At 52.9% G+C, this 14,109-nt stretch overlaps 1 protein-coding gene across 3 annotated transcripts in view; it reads right to left on the bottom strand.

Annotated features, from left to right (window-relative positions):
- CASTOR2 (cytosolic arginine sensor for mTORC1 subunit 2) overlaps positions 1–14,109 on the bottom strand; it is a 54,494-nt gene that overhangs the window by 16,392 nt on the left and 23,993 nt on the right. Inside the window, exon 1 of one of the 3 annotated variants that reach the window (XM_059881590.1) lies at positions 3,714–3,986. The exons of the other annotated variants lie outside the window; for them this stretch is intronic. Coding sequence (XP_059737573.1) covers positions 3,714–3,784 — 71 coding nt within the window. The 5' untranslated portion in view covers positions 3,785–3,986. Of the gene's footprint in view, positions 1–3,713; positions 3,987–14,109 lie in introns of those variants that run through there. 3 annotated transcript variants of the gene reach the window in all.

The raw sequence follows: 14,109 nt of genomic DNA, 5'->3' as shown, positions 1-14,109 counted from the left end.
GTGTGTGCCATTTTGGGGCATGGATCCCTGAACCGCCTCTGGTAACACTGCTTAGCCTGGGGTGTAAGTTACTCATCCTCTACCTCAAGTGGGACCATCAATTTCCCAAGGCCAAGGAGGGTCTGGCAATCACCCTGTCCTTCTGTATCTCGTCCCCGCTGGTCTCAGTCCTGAGCGCGCTCTGGGCACCTGGCAGACCGGCTGGGCTCTGTGTCCAGGCTGCCCTTGGGCTGGGCTTTGAGGCTGTCACCGGGTGAGGGGGAGGGTTACCTCCTCTCACTGCCTGTCTCCCTGCTCCCCATCCAGCTAGTGGCCCCCAGAACACCCCAGGCACAGCGACAGGGAGAGCCGGCACGCTCAGGCAGTGGTGTGTGGGAAACTGCCCACGGTCATTTACTTTTCCGGTGTCACCAATCTCAAGAGTGAGGCTCAGCTCGGGCTCCACGCCCAGCGTGTAAAACCCATCCATCATGGGAAGTCATGACACAAAGAGGCCCAATGAGTAACCTGGCAAGGGTCCGAACGGCACTTCTACGAAGATTAAAACGGGAAAGGAATCCTGAAGTGTCATGGGATGGGGGAGGCCGGAAGGTTACACAAACCTCTCTCTTCCTGGTTTCCCCTCTCCTGGCAGCCGCCCTCCAGCATGAAGCCTTGTCACCAGAACCCCCGCAGCACCCTTTCTCCCTTTTTAAAAAATTAATTTAACTGGAGGATAATTACGATACTGCCGTGGCTTTTGCCATACATCGACATGAATCAGCCATGGGGACACACGTGTCCCCCCAATCCTGAATGCTCCCTCCCACCTCCCTCCCCTTTTTTCTTTAAGTTTTTCACAAGGTGTGAGATCCACCGGAACTGGTAAGAATGCAAAATGGTACAGCTGTTAGAGAAAACGGCTTGTCAGTTTCTTACGGAGTGAAACAGACATGACCACAGGCAATCCTACCCCTGGGTATGGACTCGAGAGAAATGGAAACATGGCCATACAAACACCTGTATGCAAAATGTTTACGGCCTTTATCTGTAACCACCCCGAACTGCAAGCATTCCAAACACCCTCCTTGCAGCTGGAGAAGTGGGGAAACTGTAGCACATCCACGCCAGCGAACACGAGTCAGCAACGAGGAGGCATGAATGAGTGACTCCTGCAATAAAGTGGATGAAGCGCAAGAGCAAAGGGCCAAGGGAAAGCCACCCTCAACAAGTTAACGTACTCCACGATTCCATTTATGTGAGATTCTGATTTACCTTTCTTTTTAAATGAAACTTTTAATCTTGTATTGGAATATAGCCGATTAACAACGTTTCGATAGTCTCAGGTGGACAGCAGAGGGGCTCAGCCATACGTATACACGCATCCATTCTCCCCCAAACTCCCCTCCCACTCAGGCTGCCACATAACACTGAGCAGAGTTCCCTGGGCTCTACAGTAGGACCTAGTGGTTATCCATTTTAAATACACCAGTGTGTACCTTCCCAAAGTCCCTAACTATCCCCACTGCTCCCCCCACTCCCAGCAACCATAAATGTGTTTTCTAAGTCTGTGAGTCTCCTCCTGTTTTGTATAATGTCCTTTAGATTCCACATATAAGGGATGTCATACAATGTTTCTGCTTCTCTGACTTGTGTGTGACATTCTGGAAGAGGCAAAACTGTAAGGATGGAGAACAGACAGATCCCTGGTTGCCTGGGGCTGGGTTGGGGTTGTCTAAAAGTCACCAGGAACTTTTTGGGGTGAAGGAGGTGTTTGGTTTCTTTTTAAAAAATGTATTTATTTATGGCTGTGCTGGGTCTTCTTTGCTGGGCACAGGCTTTCTCTAGTTGTGGCAAGCAGGGGCTACTCTCTAGCTGCGGTGCGCGGGCTTCTCTTGCTGTGGCGCATGGGGTCTAGGCACACAGGCTTCAGTAGCTGTGGCCTGTGGACTGAGTTGCTCTGAGGCGTGTGAAATCTTTCTGGACCAGGGATTGAACTCATGACCCCTGGTGGATTCTTAACCACTGGACCACCAGGGAAGTCTGGTGTTTGGTTTCTTGATCGTTGTGGTGGCGACGAGATTGTATATGTTTTTCAAAACGGAAAGAACTATGCCCTAGAAAGGGTAACTTTTACTGTATATCTAGATTATACTGCCATGAACCCAGACTTAAGAAAAGCGCTGGTGCCAGAGTCATAAATGGGGTGGCACCCTTCCCCCTCCTTGACATTCGGCTCAACCAGCAGCACACACTGTTCAATTTCCCTCCAGGTCTTTGGTTTTCAAATTACATCTCTTGCCCCTGCCTGTCCCACATCCAATTTGCAACTATTGTCTGGACAAGCGAAATCTGTAATTGCTGGGGGACAGCAGCACATTATCACCTTGGTGAGTGGCAATCGCTGGTCTGGCCTAGTTCCTTCCTGGGGACCCCCGTGTGCTAAGAGCCTCAGGAAGCCCCTCTCCCCAGCCATCACCAGAATGCCACAAGCACGAACACCCTGGCTGGGTGGGGGGTGGGGGTGGGGGCAACTGAGCCATCCGAGAGCCCCGGGAAGGCAAACAGATGTGGTGCTTGCTCTTGGTGCCCTCTTGGCGGTGAGGGATGCTCCAGAAATAGACGGTATAAATGACCCTGAGGGCGTAAACACCGGCAGAAGGCAACACCGGCCTCTGTATAAATGGAGGTATGACTATACTGTTGATGTGACCCGCGGCTGAGGGCCAGCTGGTAGACATCCATCTTGGAATGTGCACCTTGGCATGGGCAGGCCTCTGGGAGGGCGAGTTGGCCAGAGGGACCTGCAGCTACTCCTCTGGTCATCAAACTCAGGAGGACCTATTCTCATATTCCCCCCCACCACCACGTCCTACAGGTCTCGGAGCTCACCCCATCTCCACCCCACCCCGACAGTCGCTCTGATTTTGCCTCTCTCCATCACTCTCCTCCACATGAATGCGTGCCTAGCAACCTCTCCAGAACTCTTGCCTGTCTCATCTCACGCATCCAAAGGCTGACAAATATTCTTTCCACAGCCCGGCACCCCTTCCCTGTTCTTTGGCTGGACACGTGCTGCTCATCCTTCAAGACTCAGTTTAAGCATCTTGTTTGGGGTGAAATCTTTTCTAACTGGCACTGGCCACCTCCTCTGTCTCACTTCCCACCATAGGAGGGGTCCTCCCCGGATGTTAAAGCCACCGTGGACAGCTAGGCTTGGTGGTGCATCACACCTTTAGGGGACAGTTCATCTCAGAGTGTCTGTGAAGGATGCCTGTAAGAGTTGGGCAGTGCACAACCTGTACAACTGCACTTGATGGTCCTGAATGCTTTCCACAATCTAGTCCAGGTAACACTTGTTTCCCACAGTGGACCATATAAGCTCTCAAAGGGAAGGAGGATGGGTTCTCTGCACATATATCTTGTACCTGACATGGCCTGGACAGAGTGTCGATACTCAAAGCCTGATGAGCAAGAGTGAACTATGGCCACATACCTACCCCCAGAGCCAGAGAAGCCCCGATCAGAGCAACCCCTGCCTGTCCTGTGTGGCACTGCTTTGACTTACCCCGCCGCTGGGGTAAGTCTCCAGTCAAGTCAAGTCTCCAGTCCCAGCTCCACGCTCTCTAACGCGCTGTGGCTAAACCCATTCCCCAGACGCCGGGCCTCGGAGTTTGTGGCGTCTCTGTGCTTTGTCTAAGGAGCCGGAGAGAGGAACAAGACCCAGCAATTACCCAGGCTGCTGCTGAGTGCTGTTAGGAAATCCGAGGAGGAGGGGAAGCATTTGCCCTCTAGATGCCCTCATGGTGCTAAGGAACAGGATGAAATAACAGGGTTAGAGAGAGCCGCCTGGGAGAGCGGGAAGAGGACCAAGGTCCTGGAGTCAAGAGGTCCGAGTTCCAGTCCTAGTCCGGCGCTGGGGGGTGGTGAACCCTGGGCTGCCTCATTCCTCTGTACATGTCCAGTGAAGGACATGTTCAAGGGGGACTAGGTTTTCTGAAGCTCCAGCTTGGGCAAGAAGGGCACAGGCCCCGTGGAACCCTGCCAGATCCATAGCAACGTGGATCTCAAAGGGCCTGGCGACAAGGCATGGAGAGACGATCCCAGAACCATCAAATCTGTCTGGGAAAAGCTTTTCAAGGGCAGGTAAAAATCCCATCCAGCTCTGATCAGAACCCAAGACAGATCTGTTGCCCAGGCAGCTGGGCAGGTGGTAACATCACACCTCTGGGGGAGGGCTCATTCATTGCACAGTCCGTGTGAAGAGCACCCTCAGGGCTGGGCAGTGTATGGCCTGTGCACCTGTGTGATGGTCGATCGGCAGGAGTGGTCAGGTAGAATCCTGGGCAACGTAGGAGGGAGATTGGGAGCAACAGCCCTAGGGACACTCCTGGTTCACCGTGGTTCAGGACACACTCCAAGAATCGTAACGCAAGTCCCCTGTCCAGGAGATGCCAACACATCCTTGGGCTCTGTGAACGAAGCACGGGTGCTCGATAGTCTATGTCTGTTCAGAGACTCACAGGCCTGGTAGAGCACGCCCAGGAGAAATGAGGGGGCTTTAGACTGCACCCCCTTCCCACCTGGAGGAAGAGTCCAGCTGCCATCTTTAAATCTCTGTGGCTGCTGTGGACCAGGGAAGGGAACCGTGCTGCTGTCTGTGGCTGTGTGACCTCTGGCAAGTCACTTAACCTCTCTGTGCCTCAGTTTCGTCACGTGTACAGTGAGGATGATGACAGAGTCCACTTCCGAGGGTTGCTGCTTAAGAATAAAGGAGTGTACACCCAGCACGACCATGGAAAGCACCTATACGTTGGCCATTTTTCCTTCTCGGAGGACAGAGGCCGCTGTGATGTGGTGGGGGACCACGGGGAGGCCAGCTTGTGTTGCCAGTTAGAAGGGCTCTAAAGCCAAATGAGGGCTTCTCCCGTGGCTCAGTGGTAAAGAATGCGCCTGAAATGCAGGAGGGATGAGGGTTTGATCTCTAGGTTCAGAAGATCCCCCTGGAGGAGGAAACGGCAACCCACTCCAGTATTCTTGCCTGGGAAATCCCCACGGATAGAGGAGCCTGGTGGACTATGGTCTGTTGGGTCACAAAGAGTCGGACATGACTGAGCAATTGAGCACGAGCAAAGCCAAATGGGCTACAGAGACCAGGAAGTAGTGAGATGTTACCTTTCTGAGGGGCTGAGCCCCAGGCTGGTGGGCTTCAGAGATGATGCTACATTGATGGGGAGGATGGATTAAGCCACCTCCAAGGTTCTGGGGAGTGCCGAGTCTCTGGATTCCTTGAGACACTTAGTCCTTACACGCTGACCCCAAGCAACAAGCTTTGGCTGAAAAGTCTCCGTTCACCTTCCAGTAGTCTGGCACCCATCAGGTAGCCAGCAAAGGGATGATAGTCTATGATGGAAGAAACCAACTCAGCCTGCAATTCCCAGTGGATCTGCTGGAGCCAAACCCACTCCCTGGTACGCCATGCTGGGACTTCATGAGTCTTCAGACATTCAGCATGTCTGAGCACATGGACTGTCCAGATCAGGGGAGCCAGGGAAGTGGCCTCACACATCACCATTGGTTGGGAGCTCCTATCAGCATCCTTCTTGCCTTCCCCATTCACCTGAGGGCTGGGTGGTGGTCCTGCCCTCCCCTCCTCGTTTCCCAGACATCACAAAGACCCCCTGACATAGTCAGGGCTCAGCAGAAGTCGCCTTTCCATGGAATCCTGTGCAGAAGTCTTGGTCTCTGGGAGGCGGGAGCCAGCTTCGTGGGCCAGACCCTCCCGGGACTGGGGCCTGTTTTCTGCAGGGTCACCACGTGCTCCTCCCAGCCAGACCTTGCTGAGGTCGCCAGGCCACAGAATAAATCTAGCCCTTTGCAATTAGAGCTTGGTCAGCTGGGCTTTTTGTCTTTTTATACAGTTCATGGGGTTCTCACGGGAAGAATACTGGAGTGGTTTGCCATTCCCTCCTCTGTGCTAAAGCTGAAGCTCCAGTACTTTGGCCACCTGATGTGAACAGCTGACTCACTAGAAAAGACCCTGATGCTGGGAAAGATTGAAGGCAGGAGGACAAGGGGACGACAGAGGATGAGATGGTTGGATGGCATCACCGATTCGATGGACATGAACTTGGGCGAACTCTGGGAGACAGTGAGGAACAGGGAGGCCTCGTGTGCTTCAGCCCATGGGGTCGCAAAGAGTTGGACATGACTTGGTGATTGAACAACAGCTGGGCTACGACATGACAGGCCAGACAGGCCCTGCAAACCGGACTGAGAACAGGCTTCCAGCATGTCCCAGGTACCCGTAATTCCTTTGCTCAAGTAGGGCCTCTGAACGCTCATTTTGAATTTCAGCACCTGGACACCCATGCCTGTTTCCCACCAAGGGTAGCCCGTTCAGGATGGAATGAGGGAGGTTCAACTACATCTTCCTCTGTAGCACATCACAACGAGCAGACGGAGGGGCCAGGCTCTGACCCACTTCTGGGGGCATCCCACTGCCTCCGCCAGCCCCGCCGATGCATTCCTGCAGTGGAACACAGATGCCTCGAACTTGAACTCCAGCGAGGGACAGACGCGCTTTTGGGGTGCTCACTGTGCTGGTCTCCCGCCTTCCCAGGCTCTTCTTCCCTAAGGACATCCAGGTGGAGAGTGTGGGTCAGACTTTCTTCTGTTACCCAACTGTGACTTTTTCTTCTGCTTCTGGGTCTTTGATAGGTCTTTTGTGTTATTTACAATTCATTTCTACTGTTATTAACAACTAGAAGCTGCCAATTGAAATTTTAGTTAGAAAAAACTAAATTAGTTGTTTTAGTTAACAAAGAAGCTGCCGTTTCAAGCATGGTGTCAGTGCTGTGGTTTGAAGGGCAATCCTAAAGAATGTCCTTTTTCTGTTAAGATTGAAAAAAAATCTGCTTCAGTCTGGGGTGGCCAGGAGAATCAGACAGCGTGGGTATCAGTGCTCACAAATTCTAGGGTGATACGCAGAGACAGGACTGCAGAAAGGGGCTGGGTAGGGCAGAGGGTATCGGTAAGGTCTGGATAAAGCCCCTGAGAGCCGAATGCAGTGGCTAGATCACTCAGTCTTTTGACAAACAAACGGTTAAGTGCCTTTAATGCATAAAGGCACTGCTTCGTGAGCTGGAGACACACCTTAAATAATTGGACAATTAGAATTTCCATGGGGGCTGGATAAATGGTGAGTCAGACGGTGGTGTGTGCCTCAGAGCCAATAAAAAAAGGGAATTTGCAGTTTAAAGCAGAGTGGGGAGTGGTTGCCAGGGGCTGGGGTAGGGGTAATGGAATGGGGAGCAATCATTAAATGGGTGCAGAATTTCACTTTTGAGACGATACAAAGTTCTGGAGGTGGATGGTGGTGAAGGCTGTGGAACAATGCAATGTAAGGATTTAATGCCACTGAGATACGCGATACACTGAAAAGCTTCTACAGGACTCACGGGGACCTTCTCTTGCTCTCTTTTTTAAATGGTGGACAAATGTATTTAATAAGAAATATTACAAAAAATTAAAATGATAATACTTTCTGTTAAGTACATTTGTTGACCATTAAAAAAAAAGAGGGGACTTCCCCGGTGGTCGAGTGGTTAAGAATCCACCTTCCAACGAAGGGGACTCGGGTTCGATCCCTGGTTGGGGAACTCCCAATCCCACATGCCACTGGGCAGCTAAGCCACAGTGTCACACCTAGAGAGAAGTTTGCCCACCGCGATGAAAGATCCCACTGCTGCAAACAAAGACCTGATGCAGCCAAAAAAATAAATCTTTAAAAAAAAAGAGAGTGAGCAGGGAGCGTCGCCCATGAGTTCTGTAGAAACTGGAAGGGTGAACACGTGGCTGTCCCAAAGCCCCGAGGTGGGTTCCTGCCCAGGAGTGGCTGTTGGTGGGGGAAGGGGAGTGGCAGGCTAAGATGTGGGAGAGAATGTGGGAGGGCCGAGGATGCCTGGGGCCCCTCTAAGGACCAGGTGGGGCTGACAGGCCAGTGAGGAGGTACCTGTGGTCTTCAAGGGGGCTGGCTGGTGAGAGCTGGGGGCTCGGACCTGGCTGGCGCTGGTGGGCGTGGCTCCGTTTAGAAGCCAGGAAGTTATATTCAACAACTGGGGGCTGGTGAGATTGGTGAGAAAGACTGAGGCCAAGGCAGGAAACCATCATCCACGGCACGTTCTCAGCAGAAGCACCAGGGGAGAGGTCAGCTGGCGGATGGGGCTGCCCTGAACTGGCAGAATGTACACACCTCTGAATCCCGCCCGGACCCACATCTTTGGTCCTTTCCTCCATGGAGACCTGCAGCTCCCTATCCCTGCCCCAAAGGCTCAAGGACAAGCCACAGGGAGCTTCCACATGGCTCCTCTGATGGCCATCCCTGTGGCCTGGGGCACCGGGCAGTGTCAGAAGGGTCATGCCCAAGGGCAGGAACCGTGTTTGCGGAAGGCTGGCTTCTTGTTTTGCAAGCAATTTCCAAGTGCAGGGCACACATGAGGCACTGACTAGTGGTTCCCTTTCTGCCTTGGGAGGGACTGAGATGGAAAAAAACCCAAGTGGACATCCTGGCTTTTGCCACCACTCCAAGATGAGGCTGGAACAACTGACTGGTCATCGAATCTTCCCAAGTTCCTTATCTGTGAAAGAGGTTTGAAGATACCTCTCCTGCAGGATCGTTCAGGATTTAAGGAGGTTACGGAACACACATGGGAAGTGCTCAAGACCCCGCACAAGCATGCACAGTCTCTTGATGTTGTGAGCTGGCCTGGAGACTTGAGTGGAGGTCCAAGGCAGTGTTCCCATCCGGGTAGTGCTCAGCCTTGCAGTGGGCTCTGGGTCTCTGCCTAACTTCTGGTCTCCCCACTTCTCATGGCCTCCACCCCAACCCTCACAAGCAGGACAGTCAAGTCTCGTGCAGCGGCTAACGAACCCAACCCAGGTACCCCAGGCAGGCCACTGCACCCCGCCCCCGCCATCCCCCAGGGTCCTGTCACCCCACCTGCCCATCAACTCCCAGCGATGACTGTATCCATCGCGGTGCCGAGATGACTTCCTTCACGGTCTATCTCTGCTGGTCAGATACCTGCTCCTCGGGAAATGACTGAGTTTTTCTCATCCAAGTTCCCCATGCCACAGGACTCCACGCAGGGTCTGCGTGTCATCTGCTAACTGAATGTATGCATAGTGTCATTAATGATTCCCATTTCACAGGTGGGAAAACTGATGTTCCGTGAAGTTAAGGCAGTTGTGGCCTTGGGACCACTGTGCTGTGCGGTCTCTAGGATCGAGGCGGGGGCAGGCAGCCAGGGGACAAGTGTGGCATATTCCCTATGACTCAGCTCTTCCCCTGGGAGTCATCCACCCTCTTAAACATGGGTAACCAGAGACAGGGACGAGAGAATTGATAACAGCCCGTCCTTGGTAACAAACTCCTGGCTGCAACCCAGATGCCCATCACCAGGAGAGGAGAGTGATGACAGAATACTACCCAGCAGCCAAAATGAACACTCTGCAGGGACTTGCAAAACTATGAATGCGTCTCAGCAATATAATCGTAGATGGAAAAATAAGTGCCCAACTGTTATATGTAGCACGGTATTCTCTTTATAGAGTGAAAAGCAGCTACAATGAAAAAACAACAACAAAACCCAACACGTTTAAGACTCCACGGAGATGCAATATAACTCCATGTAAAGGAAGCCAGGGAATAAAGAACATGTTACTTGGGGTTGGGGGGAATTCCCTGATACCTCAGTTGGTAAAGAATCCGTCTGCAATGCAGGAGACCTTGATTTGATTCCTGGGTTGGGAAGATCCCCTGGAGAAGGGAAAGGCTGCCCACTCCAGTATTCTGGCCTGGAGAATTTCATGGACTGTATAGTCCATGGGGTCACAAAGAGTCGGATACGACTGAGCGGCTTTCACTTTCATTTCACTTCTGGTTGGGGGGTCTGGTTAGATGAAGGGTGATTTAAAAAAAATAATTTATTTACTTGGCTGCACTGGGTCTCTGTTGCTGCTTGTGGGCCTTCCCTTGTTGGGGCACACAGGCTCCTCACGGAGGTGGCTTCTCTTGTTGCACAGCATGGGCTCTAGGGCACACGGGCCTCAGTCGTTGTGGCTCATGGGCTCAGCAACTGTGGTTCCCGAGCTCTGGGGCACAGGCTCAACAGGTGTGGTATGCAGGCTTAGTTGTTCTGAAGCACGGGGGATCTTCCTGACCCAGGGATCGAACCCGTGTCTCCCGCAGTGGCAGGCGGGTTCTTTACCACTGAGCCACGAGGGAAGTCCCAGATGGAAGGGACTGTTTCCCGCCGACTTTTGCCCTGGCTGTGCACGTGCTGATTACACTATTAATATTAACTAGTCAATTAAGCAAATACAGGTGGGCTGAGCAAGTGACACATGATGGGTGAGGGTTATGAACCTTACGATGAAAGGCTGCAGGCAACTGGGATTGGGTCCTGGCAGAAGCGACCTGGCCACAGATGAGAGGCCAGGGTAGGCTGCAAAAAGGTGGAGGAAATGCAACTGAAGAGCCACCCAGAGGAGGTGGCTGGAGAAGTTTCTGGTCCAGGAGCCAGAACCAGGCAAGCGTCCTAGGATGAATGGACAGGTCTGGTCCCAGGGTTACAGCTCACCACCATAGGGGTCATTCACTTTGGCTCTGGCTGGCCAGTGATTTGGGGCTCACTTGAGTTCAAGAGATGTATATCGGATCCCCAACTTGGCCCCCATAGCCCAGCCTCTAACACTCTGACCGTGCTGTAGGTAACAGGCTAATGCTCTGGGTCTCAGTTACTGCACCAGCCCCAAAGACCTTTTTTTTTTAATTTAAAAAATAAAAAAATTTTTTAATTTTATATTGGAGTATAGTTGATTTACAATGCTGTGTTCGTTTCAGGTGTATAACAAAGTGATTCAATTATACATATATATATATGTTCTTTTTTACATTATTTTCCCTTATAGATTATTACAACATATTGAATATTGTTCTCTGTGCTACGGGCTTCCCAGGTGGCTCAGTGGTAGTAAAGAATCTGCCTGCCAATGCCAGAGATGTAGGAGACAGTGATTTCCATTCCTGGGTCAGGAAGATCCCCTGGAGAAGGAAATGGCCACCCACTCCAGTATTCTTGACTGGGAAATCGCATGGACAGAGGAGCCTGGCGGGCTACAGTTCATGGGGCTGCAAAGACCTGGACACGGCTGAGCACACACACAGCACTCTGCAGTACAGCAGTTCCTTGCTGACTATCTATTTTATACATAGCAGTGTGTATATGTTAATCTCAAACTCCTAATGCATCTCTCCCTCCTCCCGATTTCCCCTTTGGGAAGCCCCTGAGCCTGTGTCCTCTCTGATAGTGGCTCCCTGGCTTTCTCCTGACTTAACGGGAAGCTTGTTCAACAACCCCCACCCCCGTTCCTCATGCTGCAGCTGAGAACACACGCAGACACACACCCTCCAAGGATGCAGACAGCGTTTGGTCAGCTGACTGAAAACAGTAATCAAAAGACTCGACCCTATAGCAACTGGTGGTCCTTCTCCCCCTGCCCTGCCCCACCAAGCCCCTGACACCTTCATGGGAAACCAATGGTCCCTAGACGGTTTGCCATTACAAGACTTTGGAACCATACTGAGGTACCGCCTGGATGGAGTTGCCAGCCTGTTGCCTGGCAACTCCGTGATGCCCCCACTCCCAGGTCACTCTGTGCCTCTCTCATCTCCTGCGGCCACTTCAATTCTGTACCGCCTGTTGCTGCCTTGGGGACAGGGTGTCCTGGGTGGCCTGCTTGGCCGATCCTTAGATGGTCCCTGATCAGCACCATCTTCCTCGGCAGTGACCTCCAGCTCAGAGATCCCCCGGGTCCTGGCTCTCACCCCTCCACCACTCAGGGGAACAGCTCAACCCTCCCTCTCCCGTGCCTCCCTGTGCCCACGCTCTGTACCCCAGTGTCCACCTCCAAGTTTCTAAGGAGGTGAGGGCCTCCTTCCAAAACCCCTCTGCCTTTCCATTCATCTCATCCCCTCTCTGACCTTGGAAAAATGGTGCCACGGGGCAACCTTTTAAGTCCCTGTTTCCACCAGCACCTCTCTCTCAGGAATCTTGTCTCATACTTGGCTTCCTCCTAGTCTTAGTGACAAACAAGCTCAAGTTTCCTCCATCCTAAAAAAAGGCTCCCTTGTGCCCATCAACCTTCTTCCCTCCACTACCGCCAGCCCTCCAGCCCCTGCCGCTGGCCGGCCTCAGCCCTCCAGTGGATCCTGCTCACCTGTGACCTCTACCAGCCAAAGATGATGGCTTCTTCCCTCACGCCCTCCTGTCCTTGGGCCTTCTGGCAAGACCCTACATGGTTGCCCAGGGGGCCTCAGCCTAGACCCGGGTATTGAGCACAGGGTCTTCCAACGTCGACCCTCCTTTCGCTTCCTGCAGTGTCCTCTCTTCCAAGCCTCCCCAGTGCTCTTCTCACATTACCCCCTCCCTGCAATTCTCTCCCTCGCAGGCTCCTGGTCACTGCGACCCAGGCTTTCTCCCCAAGCGTCAGACACCCACTTCTCTGATGGCGGCTGGACTCGTCTCAGACTCATTTTTTACATCCAACTGCTTAGAGAGGAAGTGCTGGTGCCCATTTCACAGATAAGGAAACCGAGGACAGCAACCCAGCAGGCAACCGAGGCCACCTCCTGTGCCCTCATCCCAATGGGACAAAACAGAATCGAGTACCATTCGCTTGACTCTAAAAACCCACTGCTGGACGTTCCCTGGTGGTCCAGTGGTTAGGACTCTGGGCTTTCATTGCCGAGGGACAGAGTTCAATCCCTGGTCAGGGAAGTAAGATCCTACAAGCTGTGAGGCATGGCCAAAACCAAGCAATCAAACACCCCTGCTGCTCCCCTCTGGGCGTGGCCAACAGCTGACCACCAGGACAGAGTCAAGGACAGGGGACTGCACCGAGCCTGGGGCTGAAGGCTGAGTCATCTCAGAGAACATTCTCCTTTCAATGGCTGTGGCCGCCTGTTATGGGCAGTCGGCTGACACTCGATCTGTTTACTCTTGGATTCCTAGCCCAGCAGAGTGAGGCCCTCACGGGGGCCTCTCTGGGGCATCCTGGGCAAGGAGCCCCAGCCAGTCAGAGCCTCGCGGACCTTAAGCCAGGAGGGGGAGGGCCACTTCCAGGTAAACTTGTTCAGCAGACCCACCCTGAGACTTTAGATTTATGAACCCGATAAAATTAGCAGAGGGAAGAGATTTGCAAGGGTTGGTTTAATTTGGTAGAATCGCTTACCACAGATTCCCATTAAAACCACAACACTCGGGACAAAGGGGGGATCTTCCTGGAATCACCCAGACACGAAGGCGGAGCACGGGGAAGCAGAGAATCAGGCGGGGGGCCACTGTGCTGCCTCTGGGTAACGGAATCCCGGAGACCCCGCTGCTGCTTGCTTACCCCTGGGGAGGGGGAGCTCACTCCTTTGTGCGGCCGGGAGAGCTTATTTCTAGAAAGCTCTATCCGTGGGGCCTCCTTAGTAACTGACACCCAAATAGTCTTAATTCTGCCCTCCAGGGACCCAGGGAGATTTATTTCAGCTGGGAAAACGGCAGGAAAGGAGCCCAGGAGGACTACCACCTCTTCTCACAGTGGGAACAGGGCTTACGGGCAAAGATGTTACATAAACCTCAGCTGTTTGCTTAAAGCAGGGGTCCCCAACCTCCGGGATCTAAAGCTTGATGACCTGAGGTGGAGCTGATGTAATCATAAGAGAAATAAGGTACACGATAAATGTCATGGACTTGAATCATCCTGAGACCACCACCCACCCCTACCTGTTCCCGGCAGCACTAGTGGTGAAGAACCCGCCTGCCATGTAGGAGATGTAAGAGACATGGGTTCGATCCCCGGGCTGAGAAGATCCCCTGGAGGAGGGCATGGCCACCCACTCCAGTATGCTTGCCTGGAGAACCCCCATGGCCAGAGGAGCCTGGAGGGTTACAGTCCATGCGGTTGCAAAGAGTTGGACACAACCGAAGGGACTTAGCATACACACCCCCACCCAGCCCCGGTCTGTGGAAAAACTCTCTTCCACGAAACTGGTCCCTGGTGCCAAGCAGGTTGGGGACC

This window comes from Bos taurus, chromosome 25 (assembly GCF_002263795.3).
Source record: "Bos taurus isolate L1 Dominette 01449 registration number 42190680 breed Hereford chromosome 25, ARS-UCD2.0, whole genome shotgun sequence".
Lineage (NCBI taxonomy): Eukaryota > Metazoa > Chordata > Mammalia > Artiodactyla > Bovidae > Bos > Bos taurus.
Note: the sequence above shows the minus strand (reverse complement) of the source record. Positions and strands in the feature narration are given on the sequence as shown.